Here is a 24885-nt window from a genome sequence, read left to right as displayed (position 1 = left end):
AAACTGTTAACCACTTAACAGTGTCCCAAACACTGTTAATGAAAAGTTATCGAACCGCCAAATTTGAAATTTCTTTAATAGATATTATTTTATTTCAGTTTTAAACATATTTTTTGTATGTAATACATATTGTTTGTGTTCGTTTCCATTAGCTTATCAAAAAATTCACTTTATTTACTTGCATTTAATATTATAGATTAACTAGATTTCATAGTTTGTTTTAATGTTGAATTTCACTACAAAAAAAGAATTCTTTTCGTATTTCATTCACATTGAATGCCAATTAATACCTCTCCGAAAACGATTAGTTTTGTTTTGTGTCTTTATAATTATATATGTAGTTTCAATTAACTAATCGACGCGTGCGTTATGTATATATAGACGTATGTATTATAATATATATTTATATGATTTTTTTTTTTTTAGTTATTCTTTAAATGTATTTTAAGATTCTAATATATAGAAGATCAGTTTGTAGTTGTAACACGAAGAAAACAACAAATCAAAGTGGGAATTTCTTCAGGAAAGGTTCATTACGATAGCCTCGTTCACAAAAATCCGGGCTTAAGCTGTCTTTTTCATTTCTTTATCCAGATCCTTTGGGTTTACTTTCATTTTTGTAGTTTGTAGTTTTTTTTTTGTTTTTAATTAAATCCCTTAAATTAGCCTGTGGCGTCTTTTGAGATTTTTCTGCGATTTTTTCGAAGAAGTTGTGGCAATGTCGACGGTGGCTGGTCCTCAAATCTGCGGCCGGGTCCACAGCTCGCTTAGATCCTTCTTCAGCTTGCCCAGCTCTGCAAATACGGATTCGTGACTTAACACTTTCAGTGAAAAATATCTCAGCAATAAGGACTCTATCCGGGTGAGTTACCTACCCAGTTGAGCTGGCAGAACGCCTCCATTACGAAAACCCAGATCGAATCGGGGCTGTACTCCGGCCAGTTGTCCGGCAGCCGTTGATCCCGAGTTCCTAAAGGCAGTGCCACTAAATCAGCAATAAATTAGTTAATAATTAAGAAGTATTTGAGGGGAAAGGGTAGCCCACCTGTAGGGATGCTTGAGGCAGCCATAGACCTCCCGGTAGCGACCGTACAGGGTTCCGTACGAGACGCCCAAAATGCGAGCTGCCTTTTTCATTTCGAGTCTTTTGTTTTTAATGGCATCGAGGACCTAAGACAAAAAAAAGGATTTAAGGGATATTTAAGGATTAAATATATTAAAATAATTTAAAGGAAAGCGAAGAAGAGATGGAAACTGCTTTCGATAACAAAAAGAGGTTTGAAACCTGGATAAAGTGGCGGGGAATCGAAATCCACTTTTTAAATAGTTTTTGAACTAAATATTAAAAATAAATGCTTAAAAACTCACCCTCTTAGTGAATGGCTCCTCCCAGAACTGCGGACGCCGGCCCTTCGCCAGATAGTCGTCCATTTTGATGACATCCTGCCACTGGGTGAGCTCCTCGTTGGTGAGACGCAGTTCGGCGGCATCATAATCCTCCAGCTTGATGTCCGGATAGTCGCCGAGGCCACTGCCACCGGGCTCCTGACCGCCACTGGGGTTTCCATTACCACTGGCGGCACTGGCCACCACAGCGGCGGCGGCGGCAACTGCCACAGCGGCGGTGGCAGCCGCAGCACTCGCTGCCACATTCGGGCCAAACTCGTGGGCCATCAGCAGGCCGTGCTCGTTGATGAGATAGGAGGCTGGGGTTCCTGATCCTACGGCGGCAGCGGCGGCGGTACTGCCTCCCGCCTCGTACTTGCTGGCAAAGCTGGCCGGGATTAGGCTGCCGGAACGGGGCGACTCTGATCGATTGGCCACCAAATGCTCGTTCTCTATCTCCTCCACGGGCTGTGGCAGATTGGCCTCGTCCGTCTCTTTCCCGCTCTCCCGCTCCTCCCTGTCTCTTTCACGCTCCCTTTCCCGCTCCTGATCCGGCTCCTCGGCGGGCTTCTCTCGCTCTCCGCCGTATAAGCGCCTGGCATGACGCAGCTTTCCGTGGCGTTCTCGCCGTTCGCTCATCTTCTCCGGCTTCCTACCCAATGGCGTTACTTCCGAATCCGCCTCATCACCACCGCCACCGCCACCGCCACCTCCGGACAAATCGATTTCCGGCTTCTCGTCGTTGGGTATCTTGGGTGTGGGTGTGCGACGTGTCTCTCCGGCTGACCATTCGTGGGTGCCACCACCCGCATCCTGCTCGGTGGCAGTTTCCGCTTGAAGGAGCTGCTGCTGCTGTTGCTGCTGTTGTTGTTGTTGCTGCTGTTGTTGGTGGCGCAACCTTTGTCGCTGTTTGGGCGGGCAGGCGGCGGGCGGGGAGGCCAGCGATGTGGCAGCAACAGCAGCAACAGCGGCGGCAGCAGCATGGGCGGTCACCAGCGGTGGCTCCTCGGCGAAGTGGCGAGCCGTCTCCAAGTAGGCGCGCTGGGCGGGCTCCAGATTGGCGGCATACTGGGCCAGCTTGCGTCTGAAAGAGAGAGCAACAGGAAGTCAGTATTGGGCGCCAAAAACTAGGCAACGGAAAAGTTAATCCACTCACACATTGAACACATCATAGGCATCGTCTAGTGGCGGACGTCCCCGCTTGCGTTTCGGCCCCAAATAATGCTCCACCGGAGCACTGCCCTCCAGGGATCCAGAGGGTCCTGTTGCTGCCGGATGTCCGGGCGCCATCACCGGCATTCTGCCCAGGACACTCTCCATGCCGGGCGACAAACGCTCCCGCTCTCGCTCCCTGTCCCGCTCACGTTCTCTGTCCCTCTCCCTTTCTCTGTCCAACAATGTGGAACTGTGGAGCTGTCCTGGAGGCGCCGCCGCCGCCGCCGCCGCCTGCTGCTGCTGTTGCTGGAGGATTAGGTCCTGGGCGTAGCTCTCGGCCAGGGTACGCGGCGGTGAGTGGAATTCGGCGGCGGCCATGGGCGGTGGAGGGCCATCCTCATCATCGCGCCAAGTGACCTCGGCCAGACCTTTGATCTTGAGGTCATCGGCGGTTTTCAGGAGCGAAGGGAGACTGGCCTGCAAATAAATTATAATAATAATAATAATAATTAAGAGAGGAGGTCCTTTGAACTTACATGCTCCACATTGATCTCGCCCTTGTACATGAACTCGATGAGACACTTGACCTCGGCAAAGGTCACGTCCTTCATGATGATGATCGGATCCCGTTCGCTGGCATAGTTGGAGAGGACCGTGTCGAAGAAGGTGCTGCAGGCGCACAGGACGACCCGATGGGCGCGGATCAGTTGACCCTCACAGGCCAGGGTCACATCGCAGAAGCAGCCGCGATCCAGGAGCTGTGAGAACATGGTCTGGAGATTGCTATGGTGGTACTTCCACCGGAGGCAGTACTGCTGCGGCAGCATGATGGTGCCGCGCTTGCTGCTGCCCCTGATGGTGATTACTAAGGGGGGGTTTCTACAAAAAAATATTAAATAAAATAAAAGAGATAATTAAAATCCCTTTTTCTCTTGATAATTGCATACTTTTGGACACAAATGTCCTTGTTATTACATGAAATTTTAAATGAAACAACTGCTTAACCGTAAAGAGCAATTAAGAATGTAAATAAATCACTAAAAAGTCATACATCCTTTTGAAAAAAGGACCACTTTTTATTACCAATTTATAAATGAAATAAAAAACGAGAGGGAATATTTTGCAGAAATTACATTTTCTTTACAATCCTTTTCCGCTTAATATAGAAAAAACAGTTGATTGGATTTTTTTGTGTTGATTTTTTTGTGTTATATTTTTTTATTTCTTTTTTTTTACAATTTTTTTTTAATGTTTCTGGACTTGTTCGATGAATTATATCCATTGATAAACTTGTTATCCCTTTGGAGTCCTGCCAATATCTACTACATGTGTGTGTAAATGTCAATCGGAGTATGCAGGACTTTTTTATGCCGTTATCCTTTTTATACCGTTAACTGTGTCCGTGTGTCTCTGTTGTTTTTTTGTTTTTTTAAGGCATTTTCGAATTAAATTCATCGCAATTTTTTTCCAAACAATATAAATAATCGAAATTCCCGCTTTATGCTCCAAAATGTGAAGTGGCTAGTGATCGGAAGACACAGAAAAAAGGGGGGGTCTATATAAAAAAAATATAGATAAAAAAAAAATAATATTTCAAGGGAGGAAAAATAAGAATATTTTTTTTAATATTTTTTTTTTGCTGGAAAACCTGCCACAGCAGCTTCATAAAAAAGTGTTTCTTCTCGTTTTCATTTTATTATTATTCCTCTTTCTCTTTCTCTTTACACCCCCACCACCCCCTTGAGTACACATAAAAAATTTTCATAATTTGTACTTTTCTTTTTGTTTTATTTCTTTTTCTGTTTTTGTTGCGCAAATATTATGCGCAAGGTAAAAACTTTATTTTGTTGGTAGCTCTGCACCACCACATCCTCCCTCTTTTTTTTACTTTTTATTATTTTTTTTGTCATATGCACTTGTGTAATATATACATTTTACTATATAGTATAGTGACTACCCCCCAATCTGTCAATATACTTAACTGGGAAATGGAAGAAGGAAAAAAAAAATAGGGGGGGAGAGAACTGAAAAGAGCAATTATAAAATCCCTTTTGTTGTCGATTTCCACAGATTTCATCGTAAATTGTATATCGACGTGACGAAAAAAGCGAAATAAATTGATTTTCGTCTTTGTAGCCAACAGGCCCGAGTCGGGATGCAAAAAGATTACATTGTACTTTGAAATCCCTGGCAACGTCACATCCAAAGTTCACAATTTAATAATTAATATTCGAATCGATAAATATGGTCAGTGATAAGCCCCCTTTTTATCAGTTCTATTAAGTGTATTCTTGGGGGATTTTAATCTTTATTTCAATTGGATCTGGAATGGTTATAGCGAGCTTGGGGTAGGGGCTTCTCTTTGAAGAAAAACTTCTCAAGATTTCAAATGTTTCACTTTCAAAAACCCTTTTTTTTTTAGAAATTGTAGGGCTTTAGACGTTCTTTTTTTCTTTGGCGCTCCTTAGGAGCCTTGCATGAGAATCAAGGAGGAGGGCTCTGTTTTCTTTATTAATTAATTTGAATTTTTTTAAATAAAAAAAATATTTAAGTCGAATTATTAAATTTTATTTTTTATTTTTTGGCATTGCTTAAGTGTCAACTATGAGAATCGAGGAGGAGGGCGCTATTGAATTAATTTATTTATTTTAATTTAATTGAATTATTAAACAAAAAAAAAGAGGATGGATGGAGGATGGAGAGGGTGGATGAGGGAGGATGAGGGAGGGAGAGTGGAGGAGGGAGGGAGAGTGGAGGAGGGAGGGAGGGAGAGTGGAGGAGGGAGGGAGGGAGGAGGAGGCAGGGAGGGAGGAGGAGGCACGGAGGGAGGAGGAGACAGGGGGGGAGGAGGAGACAGGGAGGGAGGAGGAGACAGGGAGGGAAGAGGAGGCTGGGAGAGAAGAGGAGGCTGGGAGGTTGGAGGAGACAGGAAGGAGGGAGGTTGGTGGAGGCAAGGAGAGAGGGGCAGGGAGGGAAGGTGGAGGCAGGGAGGGAAGGTGGGGAAGGATGGCGCCTTTTTATTAATTAATTAAATTATCGACTTAAATTATTTTTATTTTTTGGCGCTGCTTAAGTGCCAACTATGAGAATCGAGGAGGAGGGCGCTGTTTTTATTAATTAATTTTTAATTATTTTATGCATTTATCTTTACGAAACTATGACAAATAGTAGTTTATAACTTGAATTTCTCAAAAAGAACTAAAGAATCCCAGCAAGTTCAGTATGTGATGTTTAGTAGAGTTCCAAAATATGATAACTGGCAAACATTAATCTCCTCAGAGATGACTAAAACTTGGAAAAAAAGGGTTTATATGCACAGATAAAAAAAAAGCCATTAACTATAAATGAGATTAAGAAAGGACACCTTATGTAAACAGGTATTTATATCCTTATGTGCATACATACATATATCCCAAAAAAAGGACGATAAAGATATGACCATGTAGAAGGTCCTTAACTCCTTTATTTCCCCTTTACTTTCTTGTGAGGACCCTGTCCCTCCCTTACTCCCCTTTCCCCCTCCCCGCCGGGTAATAAATTTTAAGAATTCCCCCAACAATTTCGTTACCCTTTTTTTTATAACAAATTTTTGGATTTTTTGTCGCTTAAAGTTGGGGTTTTTTTTCAGTTTGTTTTTTTTTTTTTTGGGGTGAAACGCATTCTTGCTTTTAGTACTAATATCACAACAGGACGAAAAGACCACATAAAAAACGGGTAGAATAAAGAGAAAGGGAGAAGGAAGAAGGAGAGGAGGGTGGATAAAAAAGATAAGAACTTTATGTTAGCTGCTTTTTATGTCCAGTGTACAAAATGGACACACCAACACACACTCACACACACACAAAAAACAGTGAGAGACCAACAAAAAAAGGACCTAAAGTAGAAATGAGAAACTCCTGCTTGGGTCAAAATTCGCAGGACCCAGCAAAACCAAGAAGAAGTAGAGAAAGAAGCAGTGAGCCAGTAACTGTAAAAAACACACTCACACACATACAGAGAGAAGAAAGAAGCTCGCGAACCGAATGCGAAAAAGCAAATTTCATTTCACCTTTTTTTTCAAGCTGCAAGAAATACCAAAGTAAAGTTAAAAAACAAAACAACTGTAAAAAAAACGGAGCAAGAAGAAGCAGAAGAACACATCGCTGGCAAATAAATTGCGCAAAAAACCAAAGGGAAAGAAAAAAAAACAACAAAAAGAAACTACAAGGACCAGTAACAAAAAAAAAAGAGAGTCTCAGAAAAACAGGACTTCCTTCAGTTAAATATATAAAAAGTTATATATAAAAAGTATATTTTAGTTGCACAAAACATGCAGGTTTTTATATAGTATATACATAGTTTATATAGTATATAGTTTATATAGTATATAGTAGCTTATAGCTTATAAGTTTTTAGTATTTTGTAGTATAAATAGTAGTAGTGTAGTGTTTTGTAGTAGTATTACTACTAGTAGTATTATATTCCTTATATTCACTACTACTACTTTTTTACTATGATATAATCTGTAAATATTTTTAAATAAAACAACTAATATCTCTCTATTTTATTTACAAAAAGTCGATCATTAACCATTTTAAATGAAAATTTGAACGAATTTTGAAAACCAAACTAAGAAACTGATATTTTTGAGTGCTAGTTACTCATAATTATCAACTGCCAAGTCTCAAAGATCATTATCTATACTAAAATATTAAGTAAACAATAAATAACTAATAATACAAACAAATTAATGTTAATTTTTATAGATTTTACTTGAATTTCATCATAATAACTCAAATTCTTAACCATTATACCATTATTTTTAAATAATTGCTTAATTTTTATAAAATTAAATAATTAAAAAACATATACATATATTATATTTTATTACATTTTATCATATAAACTCTTAACCTTTTATTAAAAATCGAGTTCCTAACAGCCCTATGTCAGAAAAAAAAAAACTGCCTACTTTTAGGATCCCCTTCGAATAGAACTTTGAAAATGGCGACTTCCGGTTTCTGGCCAATTCCCATATTCTAACTATTCCCTGATAATCAACCCCATTTATAAGAACTATTTAAAAGCTATCCGTATCACCCCTTTAATATCCTTTAAAAAAACTCAACTTCTTGAGGGTGAACTGTCCGAAATACTGTCCATTACAAATATAAAAAAAAAATGAAAAAAAAAACGCAATGTCCGGCACTTCAAGGATTGGGATTCGAGTTCGGTTTCTGTTTCTCGAAATAATAGAAACTCACACACACACACACACACACACAGACACATTGGCAAGAGCTAACTGTAAAGGGTTTTTGATCCCAATCTTTTTCCACTCACTCACACTCACACACACACACACATGCTAGCCCCCTTCCTCCACCTTCTCACACACACTCGAAGCCAAGCAAGAACCGTTACACATTTAAGTTCCTTAAAATAAAAAAGTTACATAGAAGAAGAATGAGAAGGAGGCGGGGACGATGGGGGAAGGGGGAGGGATGGCATAAAAAATACATGTTTTATTGTAGTATATTTTCCCGCCAAGCAGTCGCACACACACACACACACACACACATAAGTACTCACTCTCTCACACATATGAACCACTCTCACACCCATCTCCCCCAGCTCCCCCCACCCCTGAAACCAGCACACTTCTTTTGGATTTTCTCATGGAAAATATTTTTCAGTTTTTATCACATTTTTCTTCTTCTTTGGATTTCGTTGTGTGTGTGTGTTTTTCTTTATATATTTTTTATTTTATTTTATTTTTTTTTTCTGCCGCTGCTGCTTGTGTCCGTTGTAAGCAGGAAGAAAAAGAGAGAGAGAGGGAGGAGGAATTGGGGGCCTGGTGGGGCGGTGGGGTGGTGACGCAAAAAGGTTGCGAGCGGAAAAATAAAAATGAAAAAAGACATTACAGCGACGGCAGCAACGTTGGCAGCAACAACAACAGCAAAAAATGAAGAGAATAAGAAAAAAATAAATAAATAAAAACACAAAAAGCTTGCAGAACCAAAAGGGGGGTGGCGGCAAGGCGGGGCGAAGAAAGGCAAAAGGCAAGAGGAAGAAGGCAAAAAAAAACAAAAAAAGAAAAAAACATAACGACCGTTTCTCGTTTCATTTCGTTTGGTTTTTTGTTTTTTTTTTTTGCTTTTCATTTTTTTTATGCCCCATCCCCCCCTCCTCCCCAACCCATCTCCCTAGCCCCCACATTCTCTTTATTATTATTTTCAGTTTTCTGTCTTTCTCCATTTATTTTTCTTTCTTATTTTTTTTTTTGTGCTCCTTTCTTTCTTTCCATTTATTTTTTTTTTTGTTTTTTATGTTAGCTGGATGTTTTTCTACGTTTCTACTTTTTTTTTTTTTGCTGCTGCTTTTTAAGCTGTAATTTTTTACTTGGCGCTTTTTTTTATGCTTTCTGTTCCTGCTCCTGCTGCTGCTGCTGCTTCTTGCTCCTTTTATTTTCTGCAATTTTATCCTTTTTTTTTTTTTTTTAAATATCGATTTTCATGTCAACTTAAATGAAAGGTACACAGTTTTCCATACAACACAAAAAAAAAAAGAGGAATGTAAAAAAAAAGGAGAATACGGAATTTATATGTGGACCTGTCATGTGTGTGTGTAGGTGTGTGTGTGTGTGTGAGTGTAATGCCTTTCCTTGCTGTCTCTTTTTATTATTAATTTTTGTATACACCACCACCCACACATATGTACACTTGGTTATTTTCCCCCATTTTCCATTTCCTTTTTATAAATGCTTGGCAGGGACATATATAGTGAGGAAAACAACTCCAAGATACACGGAGAATTTTCTAGTTTTTTATTCCATTTTTTTTTTAGTCAGTATGGCAATGGAAATTCCAGTCATGATTAATGGAGAACTCAATCAAGATATGGGTACATATATGTAGTTCTTTATACTCGAGGAGTGTTAGAAAGAAAGGTTATTCCATTACTTACTTTTAGAAAATATTCAGAAAAATAACTAACTATTGTTACTTTAATTTATTTACGAATTAATTTTCAAAATCTGTCAGTTTGTGACACTTTGAGGTTATGTTAGATCTTTTTTGGAGTCAGAGTTCGACTCTCTACCTCTAAATTGTAGTTTTTTTACTTCTTTGACTTGTTTTTTATATTTTCTATTTTAAAAAACTTAATTTTAGTGAATTTTTATAGAAAAACTCATAATTTTAAAGTAATTAGCTCTTAATTTATGTAATTTGTTATAATTTATGTAAAGAAATAAGAAAACCTAACCTCAAAATAATATAAAACTTGAAAAGCAATGACTTTAAATAGCTTTGTATGCCTTAAATTTTCCCTTAAATTAAGTATTAAGAAAATTAAAACCAATAACCTGATAACTCGATTCATTATGAGTAATATTTTTAAATATTTTTGATTGAAAAGCAAATTGAAACACGAACGAAACTCAATTAATGAATAAAATAAACACCATTCGACCGCAAGTTGCCGCCTTCTTGGCAAAGACAAAGGGATAATCCCGTCACACAAACCGATATCGGAATTAACTTAAATGCTGGAAAATAAATCAAATTGGATGCCGTTTTTTATTCTCAACAAAAAGCATGGAAATGGATGACAAAAGTGCAAGTGGGAGAAGCACTGTAACCGCATTATCAATTGCATTAAGGCAGCGGATAAGTGCAGGATACTGTATCTCCTATATACTATACACTATAGGTGGGTATTTACAATACATATAAAATATATATTTAAAAATATATATATATATAGTCTGTTGTATGGAGTTATGTACTGAAAGACACACACAGATACAGACTAGTTCGTAAATCCCCAATCCTGCCACAGTTTACATTTTCTTCTTTATTTTTCAGCTTTTTCTTCAACAGTTTCAGTTTTTTATCTTCACTGTCCTTTTTTGCTCTACAACTTTTGCTTTTTGTGTTTTTTTGTAATTTGTATAATTTTTTAACATTGTCGACGTTGCCTGGCACTGTTTTTTATACTTTTTCCAGCTTTTTTTGTTGCCTTCTTTGACAGGAGAGCTGAAAATTTTAATATAAATTTATGTGCTAGCAGAGCAAGAGGGCAGAAGGCAGTAAAGGTGGGCGTGGTGGGTGGTTGGGGCGGCAATGGGCGGTGGGGCGTGGCAGTAAAGGAGGTTCAAGGAGTGGTAGCTCGTTGAAACTCCAAATGGAATACCTAAAGTCTTTACAACACTTTTTATTTGTTTTGTAATTTTTTTGTAATTTAAAATAAAAACTAAAAAATATATCTACATAATATATAAAAAATAATAATAAAAAAAGTAAGTGAAAAAGTTGTTTATGACTTGTAACCTTTGAACCTTATTTCAACCTCTCTCTCTCTCTCTCATCATTCCATTTTTTATGGCCTCGTAAAAAAAAAGAAGAAAAAAAACAACAATTTTATTAAAATGAAACCCAATTTAAATTCCTAGTAAAAATATAAAATAAATAAACAAAGAATACAAATTTAATTGAAACTCTCCCCGAAGCAGAAATTCTTCATTAAAAATATGCTAATATAAGCAAAAGAAATATGTCCTTTTTTTGCTCTTTTTATGCTGTTTTTTTTGTTAAAAAAAAAACAGTCTAAAATCAAATATGGGAAGCCTAAAAAAGTTCCATCAAAATAAAATAAACAAACAGAAAAAATTAACTGTTGACATGCAAAAATTAAGACAAAAATACAGTGAGGCTTCTTGAGGAAGGAATTTTCTGCCAAACTCCAAACTTGTTCCACCGGAAGGAAGTTCAAGTTTCTGACAAATTCGAGTTCCAGTTTCTTCGAAGATAAGAACACACTTTCGAATAAATTCCGCCAAGGGAAGTGGCACTGTAAACAAAACCCCGTTTTTTAGGGGGGGAGACAGAATAACTTCCAACTTTTTTTCGCCTTCCGTCTTGAATAAATAAAATAAACGAAGACAGAAAGACGATGCCAAATGATTAAGAAGTTTCTCTCCAAAAATCAAAACAACAAAAAAATGCATGAATAAAAAATAACAAAAAAAAAAAGGGGGGAAACATCAACAAACCAATAATAATAATAATAAGAAATGAAGAAGGAATTTCGCATTTGAAAGCATTTCAAAGGAAAAGTCTACGATTTCTTCTAATTCTCGCTTTCTTGGCAAATTATTACGAATATTTTTGTTTGCTTGAATTTTAGGGTTTTTTTTTGCTTTTTTTCGATACTCATTGATTGAAGAGTTATAGAGGGTATGACGGGATAATGGTTGAAGAGAAAACTATTGTCTTTTAGAGGTTATAGGTATTAGAAATTAATTTAAATTTATAGTTTATAGTTTATTTAAATTTCAAATAGAAATTTTTATTTAAAATCGTATTTAAAATTATAAACTATTAATTAAATATGAAAAATCAAAGTTTAAAACATAATTAACTATTTTTATTCACTTTAAAAATAATATTTCTTTTAAATCCTATATCTTCATAACCTTTTAGAGGATATCTCCAATTCGTGACCCCCCTACTAACTCCAAATGGACAGCGATTCGAAATTCGTATTATTAATAAGTAATAAAAAGAAATGAAGAAAGAAAATGCCCAAGGAGCAGCAGCAGAGGAATAAAAAACACGCAGCTATCCGGCTGGAGGAGAGGAGAGAGAAAAAAAGTATCTGAAAGATACACAGGTTTTTCCCCCTTTTTTTTATCTGTTGGATGTGTTTGTGTGTTATATTTGGCTGATTCTGCGGTTGCTCTTACGGATTATTGTTGTTTCTGTTTTTTGAAATTCCAATAAAAATAAAGAAGGATGGAAGGATGGCAGCAAGAGGAGCCTAGGCCATGGAAGGGAATGGGAATCGCTACCAAATTAAAGTCCAAGATCCAGAGAACGAACCACAAGATACAATTGCGAATAAGGCCAAGTGCAACCAGCAACAGATACAAACATAACATATATCTAGATATCTTTCGAGAGGTAGTACGCAACATCATAAAGCCTTTTTGTTGGCTGCCCCCAAAAACAACAACAACAACAAAAAGCAACAACAACAACAGTAACATTTACGACAACGAAAAAGCAACACAAAACACAACAGAATCTAAAAAAAAAATAATAAAAAAAAACCTGCAACACCGACAAAGAAACAAAAAAAAAAAAAAGAAACTGCAACTTTACTTTACGATCTTCTATAACTATGATATAGCTGCCATTGTTGTTGTAGTTATAGTTGTTGTTAGTGCTTGTTGTTGTTGTTAAAGTTGTTTTGTTGTCATTGTTGTTGTTTTCGCAGTGCATTCGCCTTCCGTTTTTTTTTTGTATTTTTATTTTTTTTTTGTCGTGTGTTGACTTATGCAGCTTCTTCTTTCCAGCTTTTTTTGTTGTTTAGAACTCTTCTTCTTACCTTTTTTGTTAACAAAAAACACTCGAAAAAATTGGAGAGTGTTTATAGAAATGTTATCAGAACCAAAGTAAACTATATAAACTGTTTTTCTTGGAAAAAATCAACATTATACTTATAAGTACTAATTTTAAGGACATTTTTAATCTAAAATTTATTAAAAATATTTGTTTTCATGTTTAAAGAATAATATGCTTTAAAATACCTTTTCTTTATCTAAAATTATATATTTAAGCTTAAAAAAAATATTATTTTAGGAATAATTAGGAAACTGAGAGGCATATTGGTTTAAAATAAAAAGAAAACTATTAAAAATTCCTAGGAAACTAAACCTTATAAACCATGATTAATATTATATTTTAAAATATTATTTAATAAGTGAGAAATAGATAAATAAATAGTAGAAAATTAAAGCCTATAATAATATCTTATACCATATTATATATTGTAAATAATTTTATTTTATATCATATTATATTATTTTATTTTTTCATATTATATTTTATTATTTTATACTCTAGTATGATAGCTATCCCCCCTATTTTTTTTATAATTTCTCCATCGTTTTTTTAGTGTCATAGAGACATAATTTAGAAAAGCTTTTTCTGCACATTTTCTTGGCTTTTTGTTGTTGTTAAGAATCTAGTTGTTGTTGTGGTGGTTCTTGTTGAAATTATTAGACAGCAAAAACAACAAAAACAGCAACAAACACGCAGCGTCCAGTTTGGTACACACATACACTGGAACAAAAAAAACCATATATATATGTATTTTACAAAAAACATATTTTTTTTTTTTTGTGGCCAGAAGCATTTCAGCGCATCTGTGTAACCTCAAGGTTGCTGAACCTCGACTGCGGTATTGCAGCTCAAGGGGCATGCCACAAGGGGCAGAGGCAGAGAGAGGCACGGATGCCGAGCGAAGAACAACAATAAGATAGAAAAAATAACGAAAAAAAAAAACAGGACCTTACCATAAATAGAATCCTCGCCAAATAAGAAGATTTTTTGCTCTTTAATACTTTTGACGTTTTGCGAACTTTACTATTTATTGGAATTTTTGGTATTTCCACAGCTGTTGTTGCAGAAATCGAATCCGTACTGTACTCGAAATCAACTGCCGTTTAGGATTACACCAATAATATCAAATGTATCATTATCGGATTTAAATATATACATATATGTATATATCCATTTATGCAAAAGACTGCAAAAGAATTGAATTTCCTTCACACATTCTTTGAGAACAGACTTTTGGAGTTAAAACACTCCTTACAATAAAAACACAATTACACAAATATGTTAAATATTTAAGCTTTTTTTCGATTTCTATTCATTGAAAAGGCTCTAAAAATAGTACTATTTTGTATTTTATGGTATTTTGCAGTGTTATATAGCGATATAAAATGTTATAAACTATTTTATAGTGTTGTAAAGCAATATATATTATTATAGGCTACCTTGTAGTGTTGTAAAGTATTAGAAAGTGTTGTAAAGTAATATAAATTACGTTTCTGTTATTATATACAGAAATCCTGATTTTAAACTTATATTTTTTAAAGAAACTAACAAAAACCCTAAACCTAAAAACAAATTAAAGTACAAATTGCCTAAAACTCTGCAAAGAACGCCCTGCTTCCCTAAACTCAAGCTCATAAATGCCTTCTTTGCCTGAAAAATAAATCCTTCATGAATATGGAGCTTAAATCAAGTCAAGGTAAAAAGGTCTAGCCTCTAAGAGAGTAAGTAAGAAAAAAAACTATAAATAATGTTGCTGGAGATCTTTTCCTGGAAAGAAAAAAAAGGAAAAATGACTCAAAGGAACCGAAATGCGATGATCAATGAGCTGGAGCAGGTGCAGAAAAATTTGTTCTTTTGCTTTTGTATTCCAATGTCTTGTGCTTTTGTGTCTTGTGTCTTGTGTCTTTTTAACTGATTTTGCAAACAAAAATAAAAAGAGAGAATAAGAATTACCAACAAAGAATGCAAATAAAATAATAGAAAAACATAAAAAGGGAAAATCTAAGAAGCTACTATTTCTAGCTATTATTTTCTGGGTACATTTCTGGCTATACCCTTTCAAGGGGTAGTATGTATGGTCTATGGTCTATCTATTTATCCTGAAATTTTTTTTATTATTTTTAATCCTTAAAAAGTTTATTGTAGGTTTTATAAGAGAGGCATATCCCTCTGTCCGTCTGTCCGCGTGTCCGTTAATTCGCTTAAAATCATACTAATCTCTCAATTAAAAAGCTACTGACTCAGAAATCACCAAAAAACCCTATTTTTTAATCTCAAAAAAGAACCCTTAGGTCAGTAAGACTATAACCCACCAAACTCTATTCCTCTGTAGGGTATCTAGACTTCTCCTACTCCCCTAACTAGCATTCCCTACTTGTTTTTGTGTTTTTTTGATGGCGGCTCATGAAAAAGCCAAAGAAGCCGAAGAAGAAGCTGCCCCAAACTCGGTCTCCGAGATACATTTGTAAGATGTTAGATACATTTAAGGGGCAACAGAAGAAAGAAGGGCGTTGGAAAAACTCACTTTGGTTTGCAGGGAGTCTGGGATTGGAGCGAGAGGTACTGGGTAGTGGGTTGGGGGTCTGGGAGGAAAAAAGAACATTCATCAAGAAAACTGTCGTCGTTTTTTTGTGTGTGTTTCTGTTTCTATTACTGGGTCTGTGTCTGTGTATCTGTATCTGCGGCAGTGCTGTTGTATCTGTATCTGTAAGTACGTTAGTCTCTCCAAGCCAAGAGTTCTAACCCAGAGTTGTTTTTCTTATATTTTTTGTATTTTTTTTTTTATATTTTTTTGTGCCTTTTCTTGTTACTAACATCCATCTGTTTGTTTATGTCGGTGTTTTGTGTCTATTTCTGAGCTCGTTCCTTTTTATTTTCATTATTTATCATTTTTTTTAAGAGGTTTATTTTTATATATTACTTTATATATATATCTCTTTATATATATCTTTTTATACCTGGCTTAAATGCCTTAAGCTAATCCCAAACTTAAAAAAGAAAGGACTTCAAAATAGCCTTAATATTCTTCCTAAAAAAAATATTTCCTAAGAGTTTTTAATAAAAAATTACTTATTTTAAACGAATTTCCCAGAAAATGATATCATTGTATTTTTTTAAGAGTCCTTTTTTCATTATCCTGGCCAGCAGGGAAAATATTTCAATCAAGAAGAGCAATGTTTCGCAAAAATCCCAACTGACTTGTACTATTTCATTTAAATTACTTAAATAACAACAACAGCAACAACAGGAACTACAAAATAAATGGAGAACATTGAAAAGGCAACCGAGAAGGAGGAAAAACACACAAAAAAATATATTTAAAAAAAAAAACGAAGAAAATAAGAAACACGAGGGTACAAAAATAAAAAAAAAAGAAACGTTGATGATGATGAAGGCGAATATCTCGAAGAGCTGAGGAGTTTCTTTTTTTTTTGTTGGCTTGTCTCCTTGAAATGAGAATGTTAATACCCATTAGTTTGGGGGTCAGGGTATATGAGTTTTAAGGGGTATTATATTTTATTAACTCTTATAATAAGTTTAAAATATATTTAAAGTTTGTTATTTAAAGGTAAAGGAGAAGAAAATACTATCAAAATAATGGTATTTTATAAAAATACTAAAATAATATACCAAAAGTGATATGATTTTGAGGTTATAATAGGGTTCTATAAGTAAATTTTTCTAATATTGTAAAAATGGGCTAATAAGATAACAAAACTCTATGGTAATATAATTATAATAGAAATAAATATATTTAATATAAAGTTTTTATGAAGAGCTAGGTTATAGAGGTTCTAAGAGTATAATAATGCTCTAATAGGAAATATCATATTATTTTCATAGTATATTATAGTACATTATAACATAGAATACCAAATAGCATCTTTATTTCTAACTTTTAGTATGAGAATACCTTTTTTATTTAATATATATGATATTTTCTTTATAAAGATAGTTATTATACCTCTCTACTATTACTATTACTATTTCTCTGCTTATTATACTATATTTTAGCATTATTTAAGTTATTTTACCATTTTTTAAACCCCATAATTAAGCAAAAGTCATAAAACTACCAGATATTGTACAAGTCTCTACCATCTAACTTGACTTTTTGTTACAATCTGTTTGTTTTTATGCTACTTATATACAATATTTTTTTCCTTTTTCATTTTTTTTTTTTAAATAGAACAAAATCTGTGTTTTCTTTTTTTGTTTTTTGTTTGTTTCTGGGCACTTTGTAATTTATTACGTTTTTTGTTGCTGTTGGTGGTGTTGGCGCTGCTCCGTTCGAGTATTTTATAAAATTGTTCAATTTTTGCACGAGACAATGTCGCAGGGTCGACTTATGGCCTCTCCCCACCCCCTACCAGTTCCCTCCCTGCCACTCCCCTCCCAATCCCCCTCTCTTTTTCTCCTCAAAAAACCCTCACAAAAAACCCAACCCGAAAAGCAGCAATAAAGTGGCGTTGGAAAATGAAAAATAATAAAAAAAAAAAAAAGGAAAAATAACACAAAAATGAATAAAAAAAAAAAAAAGATGAAAAAAATAATGGAAAAGTGGCCAAAAGATATAGAGGAGGGAGTAGAGGGGGGGAGATAGGAGGGAAGGGGGGGGGTTAAAGGAAAAGCGATCCAAAGTGAATATTGAGATATTTCCCATGCTGACAACCCGCTTGCTTTTCGCTTCGTTTTCGGTTTTTGGTTCGTTCAAAAGTGATTTACTCTTTTGGTAATGTCCATGTCCCCCCCTTTCCTCTCATCCCCCCACCCCTAAAGCCAAAAAACACACACACACAGCACACCACCCACTTTTCCACATTTTCCGCCCACTTTTTTTTCCCTGCATGTTTATGTGCAATTTTTTCCTTAAACACTCACACTCACAGCTGCTTTGGCACATGCCATATATACTATATCTCTCTCTACATATATATATACCGTTACACCATATTTGCACTTATATAATATATATGCAAAAAAAAGGGAAATAACTACAAAAAATAGCTTAAAAAAAGTTCAATTGTGAAGATGGAAAGTATTGGATACCCTAGATGTTCCACAATTACCACTAATTGGGGGGTTTTCGAGAGGACTTTAGGAATTATAGAAGGATATTAGGGGTTAATAGACTTTGAGGGTCTTATAAGTAATAATTGTATAATATTTAATCAATTAGGTAATATAATTTTGAATAATTCTTAAGAATCTCATGAGAAAAAGTATCTAAACTATCAAACTTCTATTTTTCTTTGCTTTTTTGACTATAATTCTCAACAGGTTCTAGACCAGCAAGCTATGAACACAACCTAACCTAACTTTTTTAGACAAACTCCTAAAACTGTATTAAAAATTTACCTTAATATATAATTAAATATAAAATGAATATAAAAACAAATAAAAAAGAAAGGGTGTAGAGGAAAGAAAGTACCACTTACCGGCCACCACTTACCATTTAGTTCTCTACAAAATATAAATGGAGTTTTTTATTCCCCCTTTCTAAGTTTTTTTTGTTTTATATTTTTAAACCACCTCCTGTTGCCCCCTCCTTCTTTGGTCCTAGTTCTAGTCCCTGGCTCTTACCCCATTATCCCTTTCTTACCTTTTCTAGGACTGGAAAAGTTCGGTTACAGTTTCTTTCTCTTTCCCCGGTCTCTGTCTCTTGCTCCCTCTCCCTCTCCCTGTCTCTCTCTCCCTTTTTGCTTATAGTTTTTGCCGAGCGCGCCAAAAAAAAAGGAAAATATATAAAATGCAGATAAGCGAACAGGAGGCAGGAGGCAGGAGGGACAGAGAGAAAGGACAGGCCAACAGTAAAATGGAGTGGTGGCGGGAATGGGGTGGGCCTGCCTAGTTTCGGGTGGACTTTTTTAGGGGGTAAATAAATTAAATGCTTGACTTTATTTTTGCCCGACGATGTTTGCCTTGTTTTAATATTTTCCTTTGCCTTTCCCAGGGATATACTTCCCAGGGATATACACTTTTTAGTTGGTTCCTTTTTTTTTTTTTACTACCTCAAGTTGGTACTTTTTTTTTCCCCTCCTCACAAACTTTTTTTTTTATTTTTTTTTCTAGTCCAGCACAATTTCTCTCGTGTTTTTCTTTTGCCTCGAAACACTTTTTGTTCCCATTTCCTCTTCTTTTTTTTGTTGTTTTTTTTTTGCGTTTTAGAACATGATTTGTATTTCGTTCGTTAGATGGAATTCCAATCTGCTGGCAAAACAAAAGGGTGGAAATTCTCTAAAAGATTTCCATAAGGAACGAAAATAAACTAAGGATGGCACAAAAAAAAGGGGGGTGAACAAAAAACAGAGTGGGCGGTGGAATGGGGGCGGAAGACTGTGTGACAGACTTTGAACCTGTTGCGGTTTTGTGGGTGGGAGAGGGGGAGTTGAGGGGCTATGGAATTAGTAAAAACTAAAATTTGTATATACTTTTTGTAGATAGGAGTACATATCCCTATTCCTTTTCAAGAAAATTTCAAAGAAAACAACTATTTCGAACAAAAAACACAACAAACCCCAACCCACCCTGCGCCGTAAAGTATGCTATGATATTTTGAATGTAATATATGGAATATTTTTACAATAAAGAAGATTTAAACAAAACTGCAATTTAATCAATATATATGTATGGAATATAGTTCTTTATAGAATTTAAAACAAAAAAGAGCCACAAACCTTGGGTGGACCTTGTTATTTCTTTCAACTTTTTTCAGACAACAGGGCGTATGAGTTATTTTTTAGATATATATTTTTAAATATTTTTATGATTGATTGATTGTTGATATATTAATTTAATATATATGTGAGTAAAATATTAATGAAAAATATATAATAGATTTTTAATACCAAATTTAAAACTTTTTTTTTGGCAACGGGGCGTATGAGTTATGTTAAGAGAATAATAAAATGAAATAATAAGTTAAATATTCAACTAAAATACTAACTAACATTGTTTTATTCAATCAAACTTGTTTTTGAAACTGTTTCAAACAAAAACTACTGAAAAAATAAGTTTTTTAAAGATCTTGGATAAAAATATTACTCATACGCCCTGTTATTTTTTTTTTATCAAAAAATAAGTTAAATATTTATTATTATTTGATAAAAATTCTCCCACTAAGGTCCACCCAAATGCACTCTAATTCAAAATAAAATTTGCCCAATGCATTTTTTTGCTTTTTTTTAGTTTTTTTATTGCAAACTCTTATCAACCAAAATAGGCCATAAAAAGTACAAAAAATAATAGTCAGAATTAAAAATAAACATGACAAAAAAGGGCAAGAAAATTTAATTAATGGAAAAGTAAACAACTAAAATAATTAAACAAAAAAAACAGAGAAAAAAAATGGATGAAACTTTGAAGCCACGGAAGCGTATAAATTAAATATAAAATAAACTAAAAAAACTCAGCCAAGAAACAAAATTGAATTAAAATATATTAACAAAAATAAACAATAAAAAAAGAGATAAAAAAACAGAAAGAAAAGGTAAACCCAATAAAAACCAAAGAAAAAAAACAATTTGTGATTCATAATTCCGATTCGGATTTGGTTTTCGTTGTGTTATTATTTTATTAATTTTTTTTGTCTGTGTGTCTCTGTTTGTGTTTTTTTTTTATTATAGAGTTTTGCTTTTGTGTTACCCAATTGGTGGCATGTTTTTTTTTGTGTCTCTATTTTTTTTTATTATTATCTTTCCTATTTGAAAATGTGTGTGTTTTTTTTCGATTAATTGCATAAAAATAGAGGCCGTATTGCTGTTGCCTTTTTTGTTATTTTTTCGATCGCGACATAATTTGATTTAAAAACCTTGAGAAAACAAAAAAATAAATAACATAAAAAAAATGAAACAAAAAAGAAAGACACAAAAAATTGAAAGAAACCGGGACTTGAAAGAATTCTTTTCAACTTTCCAAAAAGAGTTAGGAGGGGGGAGCCTATATAAATAACTCTTTTTTTAAGAGTATTTTTTTTTATAATATTTTCCATTGTTTTTTTTTTAGCCTTTAGTGGACGGAAATAGTTTTTATCTCTCTCATTGCTTTGATTTTCTTTTTCTTTTCTTTGTTTTTTGTGCTTTTTTGTCCCACTATTTTCAGTCTGCTCTTTATTTTCTTCCTCTTTTGCCCATTTTGCTAGAAAAGTTATCAGCAAATTTCTGTCTAACTTGTTTATTTACTTATTTTTTTAATTTTTTTGTTTGTTTCTTTTTTTTTTTATTGTCCCCTGCACGACAAAAAAAATTCCCCAATATATATTTTTTTTCTTTTTTTTTCTGATTTGTTTTCGTCTGCAGGAAATTTTTTTTCGCATTTATTTATTTATTATGTTTCTTCCTTTTTTTGCTCTGTTTGCTTTTAATTAAAAATATGCGCTGATATCAGAGAAACCGAAGCAATAAAAAAATAATCAAAAAAAAAATCCCTCAATGAAATGGGGAAAAAAAGACCCTTTATTCATAAAAAAAAGAGAGATATGAAAAATAAAAGAGGAAGTGGTTTATGGTTGTTTTTTTTTTTTTTGAAGAAAAATAAGAGATATTTTAGACAAAAAATTTCCAAATAATAATTATTATTTACGCACTGCAAATTATTGTTATTTTCCATTGTTTTTCTAATTTTTTTTCTATTTTTTTTTTTTTAATAAACAACTGAATAATTTGCGTAAGAAGCTAAAAATTTATTTACCCGCATATGGAGGGGGAAAAAAAACTAGAAAAAAAAATTAACTAGAAGTTTAAAAGGTAAAAACAAGCAAATAAACAGCTCCGAAAAAAAAACACAATATTCGTGTCAAAATGTGTGTCGTTTTTTGCTTTATTTCCTACTACTGTCACTTTTTTTTGGTTGTTTTCTGTTTTTTTTTTTTTTTTTTTTTTTCTAAAGAATTTTTATTTGGTTACGGAATAATACGAAAATAAATACGATTTTGTTGGTACACATATTTATTTTTTTGATTTATTTAAGCCCTAAGCTTTGTGGCTCTTTTTTTTCTCAGTTTATTAGGAAACACACCTCTTTTTTTGTTGTTTTTGTCGAGTTTCTTATATAAAAATACTGAAATACCTGAAATAACCTTGGTTTATTAACTCAAAAAAAAATGAGAAAAAAAGCTTATAAACAGGAAGTCTTAAAAATATATATAGTTTATTTATTATTCATAATTATAATATAATAATTAAATAAATAAAACTAATTAAGAACTGCTTGCACTGCTTTCTCCTCCATCTTGCACCTCTTCTTCTCCATCTTGCACTTCTTTTTCTCCACCCGTTGTTTTTGCCTACTCCCCCCCATGCCCCCACAGCCACCCAGGCCCCCCACCGCCCCTTTCAACCATCACCTGTGACGAGTGCTGACCTGCCCTTGTTTTTGTTTGCTCTTATTGTTGTTATTCTTGTAGCTGTTGTTGTCACTGTCGTCGTTGTTGTTGTTGTTGGATGTTATTTTGGACAATGAACTTGAAATTTGGAGCACGCGTTCACATGTAATTGAAATGTGTGTGAGTGGAGCAGTTGAGAGAGGGGCGCGCGAGAGAGTGTACGCGAGAGAGAGGCTGGAACACAAACACACGCACATTGCAGATTTGTTGTGCCTCTCTCTTCTCCTGCTGCCTGCTCCTCCTCCTTTTGGCTCCCCACCACCACCACCACCCACAGCCCCACTCCGCCCCTCTCGCTGTTTTTTGCGCAGGCGAATGTCGTTGTGAAAACAAAAAATCTAATAAAACAGCAGACAAAAACAAAAGGCCGCAGCAGTAGCAGTAGCAGCAGCAGCAGCAGCAGCAGCCGCAGCACTCAGCGACGTCACTCAAATGCGATTTGCAATTTTAATTTTTCTCTTTTTTGTCTCTTTTTTTAATAATTTTTTTTTGTGATTTTTTTTTTATATAATTAAAGTTGTAGAAAAATGAATTGCATTCGACAAATGAAGTGGAAGAGAATAAAACACAACAAAAAATAAAGAAAAGAAAAGTAAATTGCAAATTGCTTTTTTTTTTTGCCCTTTTTTGCTTTTTTTTTTGTCTTTTCTGTAAAGGCGGAAATGCTGATGGGTCTCTCTCATAATTGACACAGCAAAAAACAAATAAAAAACCATAAAAAAAAAGCTTAAAAAACAAAAAAAAACTAAAAAACCTGAAACTAAAAAAGGGAAATAAAATATACATAATATTCCAGACCATGTAATGTAACAAAAACGGCGCCCAAAACTTAACTTATAGATCTCAAACACAAAAAAAAAACAGGGAAAATTTTCAGACGTTTTTTTGTGCATTTTGTTTCATTGCCTGACAAACAAACAAAACAAAAAAAAATTAATTACCGACCAACCTTAGTTGGAAACTGGCTAAAAAAAATTGAGAAAAAAACTGGCTAACACAGTAAACAAAAAATGTAAATTACTGTGTATTTTTCCCTCGTCGAACGAATTTAATTTATTATTATTTTTTGCTGGTGATTTTTTTTTGCCAGTTTTTTAATGCCTTGGCAATTAGTTGGCAAAAAAAAAAAATGGTAAAAAAAGGTTACAATAAAATCGGAAAAAAATGAATAAATGATTGAATGGCAAAGAAATAAAAAATGATTTCCTCTTAAAGGCAAGAGTTTAAAATAATTGGGTTTCTGGTTAATTTTGAAATTAATTTTTTAAGGCATTATTTTTTAGGCATTATTTATGTCAATTTTCGAAAGAATTGGAGGAAAAAAAAGAACTTGGCAGCTGAAAAAGTCAACAAACCCGGAAACCTTCGATCAAGAACAACGGAATTTTTATCGTAATATTTTTGATTTTTTTTTTAAACATTCACTTGCCACACAAAACAATAAGCAAAAAAAATAAAAAACAAAGAAACAAGAAACACATAAAACCTCAAAAAAAAAAACGAAACAAAAGTGTGTAATAAAAAAAGAGGGAAAATATTATTATAAAAACTCAGAAATTATGAATACAAAAAAAATACAAAAAAAAAATAAAACCAAAAAAAGAGAGGTGGAGGGAAATAAAACGAAACACACACAAATAACACACAACTTTTGTTTGGCTAAAAATAAAACATTATAGCCCCCCTTTTATTTATTTTTTGTTTTTGTTATTATTCTTGTTGTTGTTGTTAATTTTTTGCGTGTCTTTTTTTTTTAGCACATGAAATAAATAATTTGTTTTCTCACCTTTTCTTTACGACTTTTCGCGGTATCTGGCCGCTGTTGTTGTTGTATTATTATTGTTTCTTTCTTTTGTTTACTTTATCGCCTTTGATTGGACTTAGTTGTTTTTGTTTTTTTTTTTGTTTAAATATATATATTTGTTTTTGTATTTAATATATTTTTGTAAATCGCAAACGCAGCAAGTTTTCAGCACAAAAAAAATATTCATTCATACATTTTTTTGTTGTTTTTTTGTGGTTTTTTTTAACTTCAAAAAAAAAAAAGATAAGACTTTCAAAAAAAAAAAACAATTCACAGCGCGCGCTTTTTTGTTATTAAACGGCTAACGGTACACTCAAAATAATTGTCACTGCTTAGCGGGATTTGTGCTCCCACGAGCTTTGTTGCTGTTCTCCGCAGAGAGACCGACCGGCCGAACAGTTGAGAATCAACTGAGAAACGCCAACGTCGTCAGCTGTGTTTTGTTTGGGGGGCCCCCAACTAGGGATGGGGCCGTGAATCGAGAGTGGGGAGCCCAAGGCAGTTGCTCGTGCGGGCTTTCCTATTGAAGACTATGAATAAAACAATATGCAGGAAATTGATTATTAGTTTTTATAAAAGATCTTAAGCTTTATTAAATAAATTTATTAATTTTTGTACTTAAAGTGGAATAAAACATTAAGATATACAAATAAAAGCCTTTGAAACTTTAGAAATCTAAACTAAGCCTTTTCAAAGTTCTTTAAATACTTTTCTTTTATTGAATAAAACATTATAAAAACTTTATTAAACATAAAACCCTAAAACATCCT

At 34.0% G+C, this 24885-nt stretch overlaps 1 protein-coding gene across 2 annotated transcripts; it reads right to left on the bottom strand.

The window, feature by feature from the left end:
• Positions 1-69: 69 nt before the first annotated feature.
• On the bottom strand, positions 70-24564 carry LOC6504749 (protein hunchback). Of its 2 annotated transcripts, none has more exons than XM_001966253.4 (7): positions 24098-24564; positions 3078-3420; positions 2543-3018; positions 1369-2470; positions 1046-1170; positions 876-985; positions 70-814 (listed from the first exon to the last, which is right to left on the bottom strand). In XM_001966253.4, exons 2-7 carry the CDS (start codon positions 3366-3368, stop codon positions 780-782), a joined length of 2139 nt encoding a protein of 712 aa, XP_001966289.2. In that variant the 5' UTR covers positions 3369-3420; positions 24098-24564; the 3' UTR covers positions 70-779. The 2 variants fall into 2 exon arrangements, with proteins under 2 accessions (XP_001966289.2, XP_032309020.1); XM_032453129.2 differs by having other exon boundaries at positions 70-794.
• Between the last annotated feature and the right edge of the window lie 321 nt (positions 24565-24885).

This window comes from Drosophila ananassae, chromosome XL (genome assembly GCF_017639315.1).
Source record: "Drosophila ananassae strain 14024-0371.13 chromosome XL, ASM1763931v2, whole genome shotgun sequence".
NCBI classification, from domain to species: Eukaryota; Metazoa; Arthropoda; class Insecta; order Diptera; family Drosophilidae; genus Drosophila; species Drosophila ananassae.
Note: the sequence above shows the minus strand (reverse complement) of the source record. Positions and strands in the feature narration are given on the sequence as shown.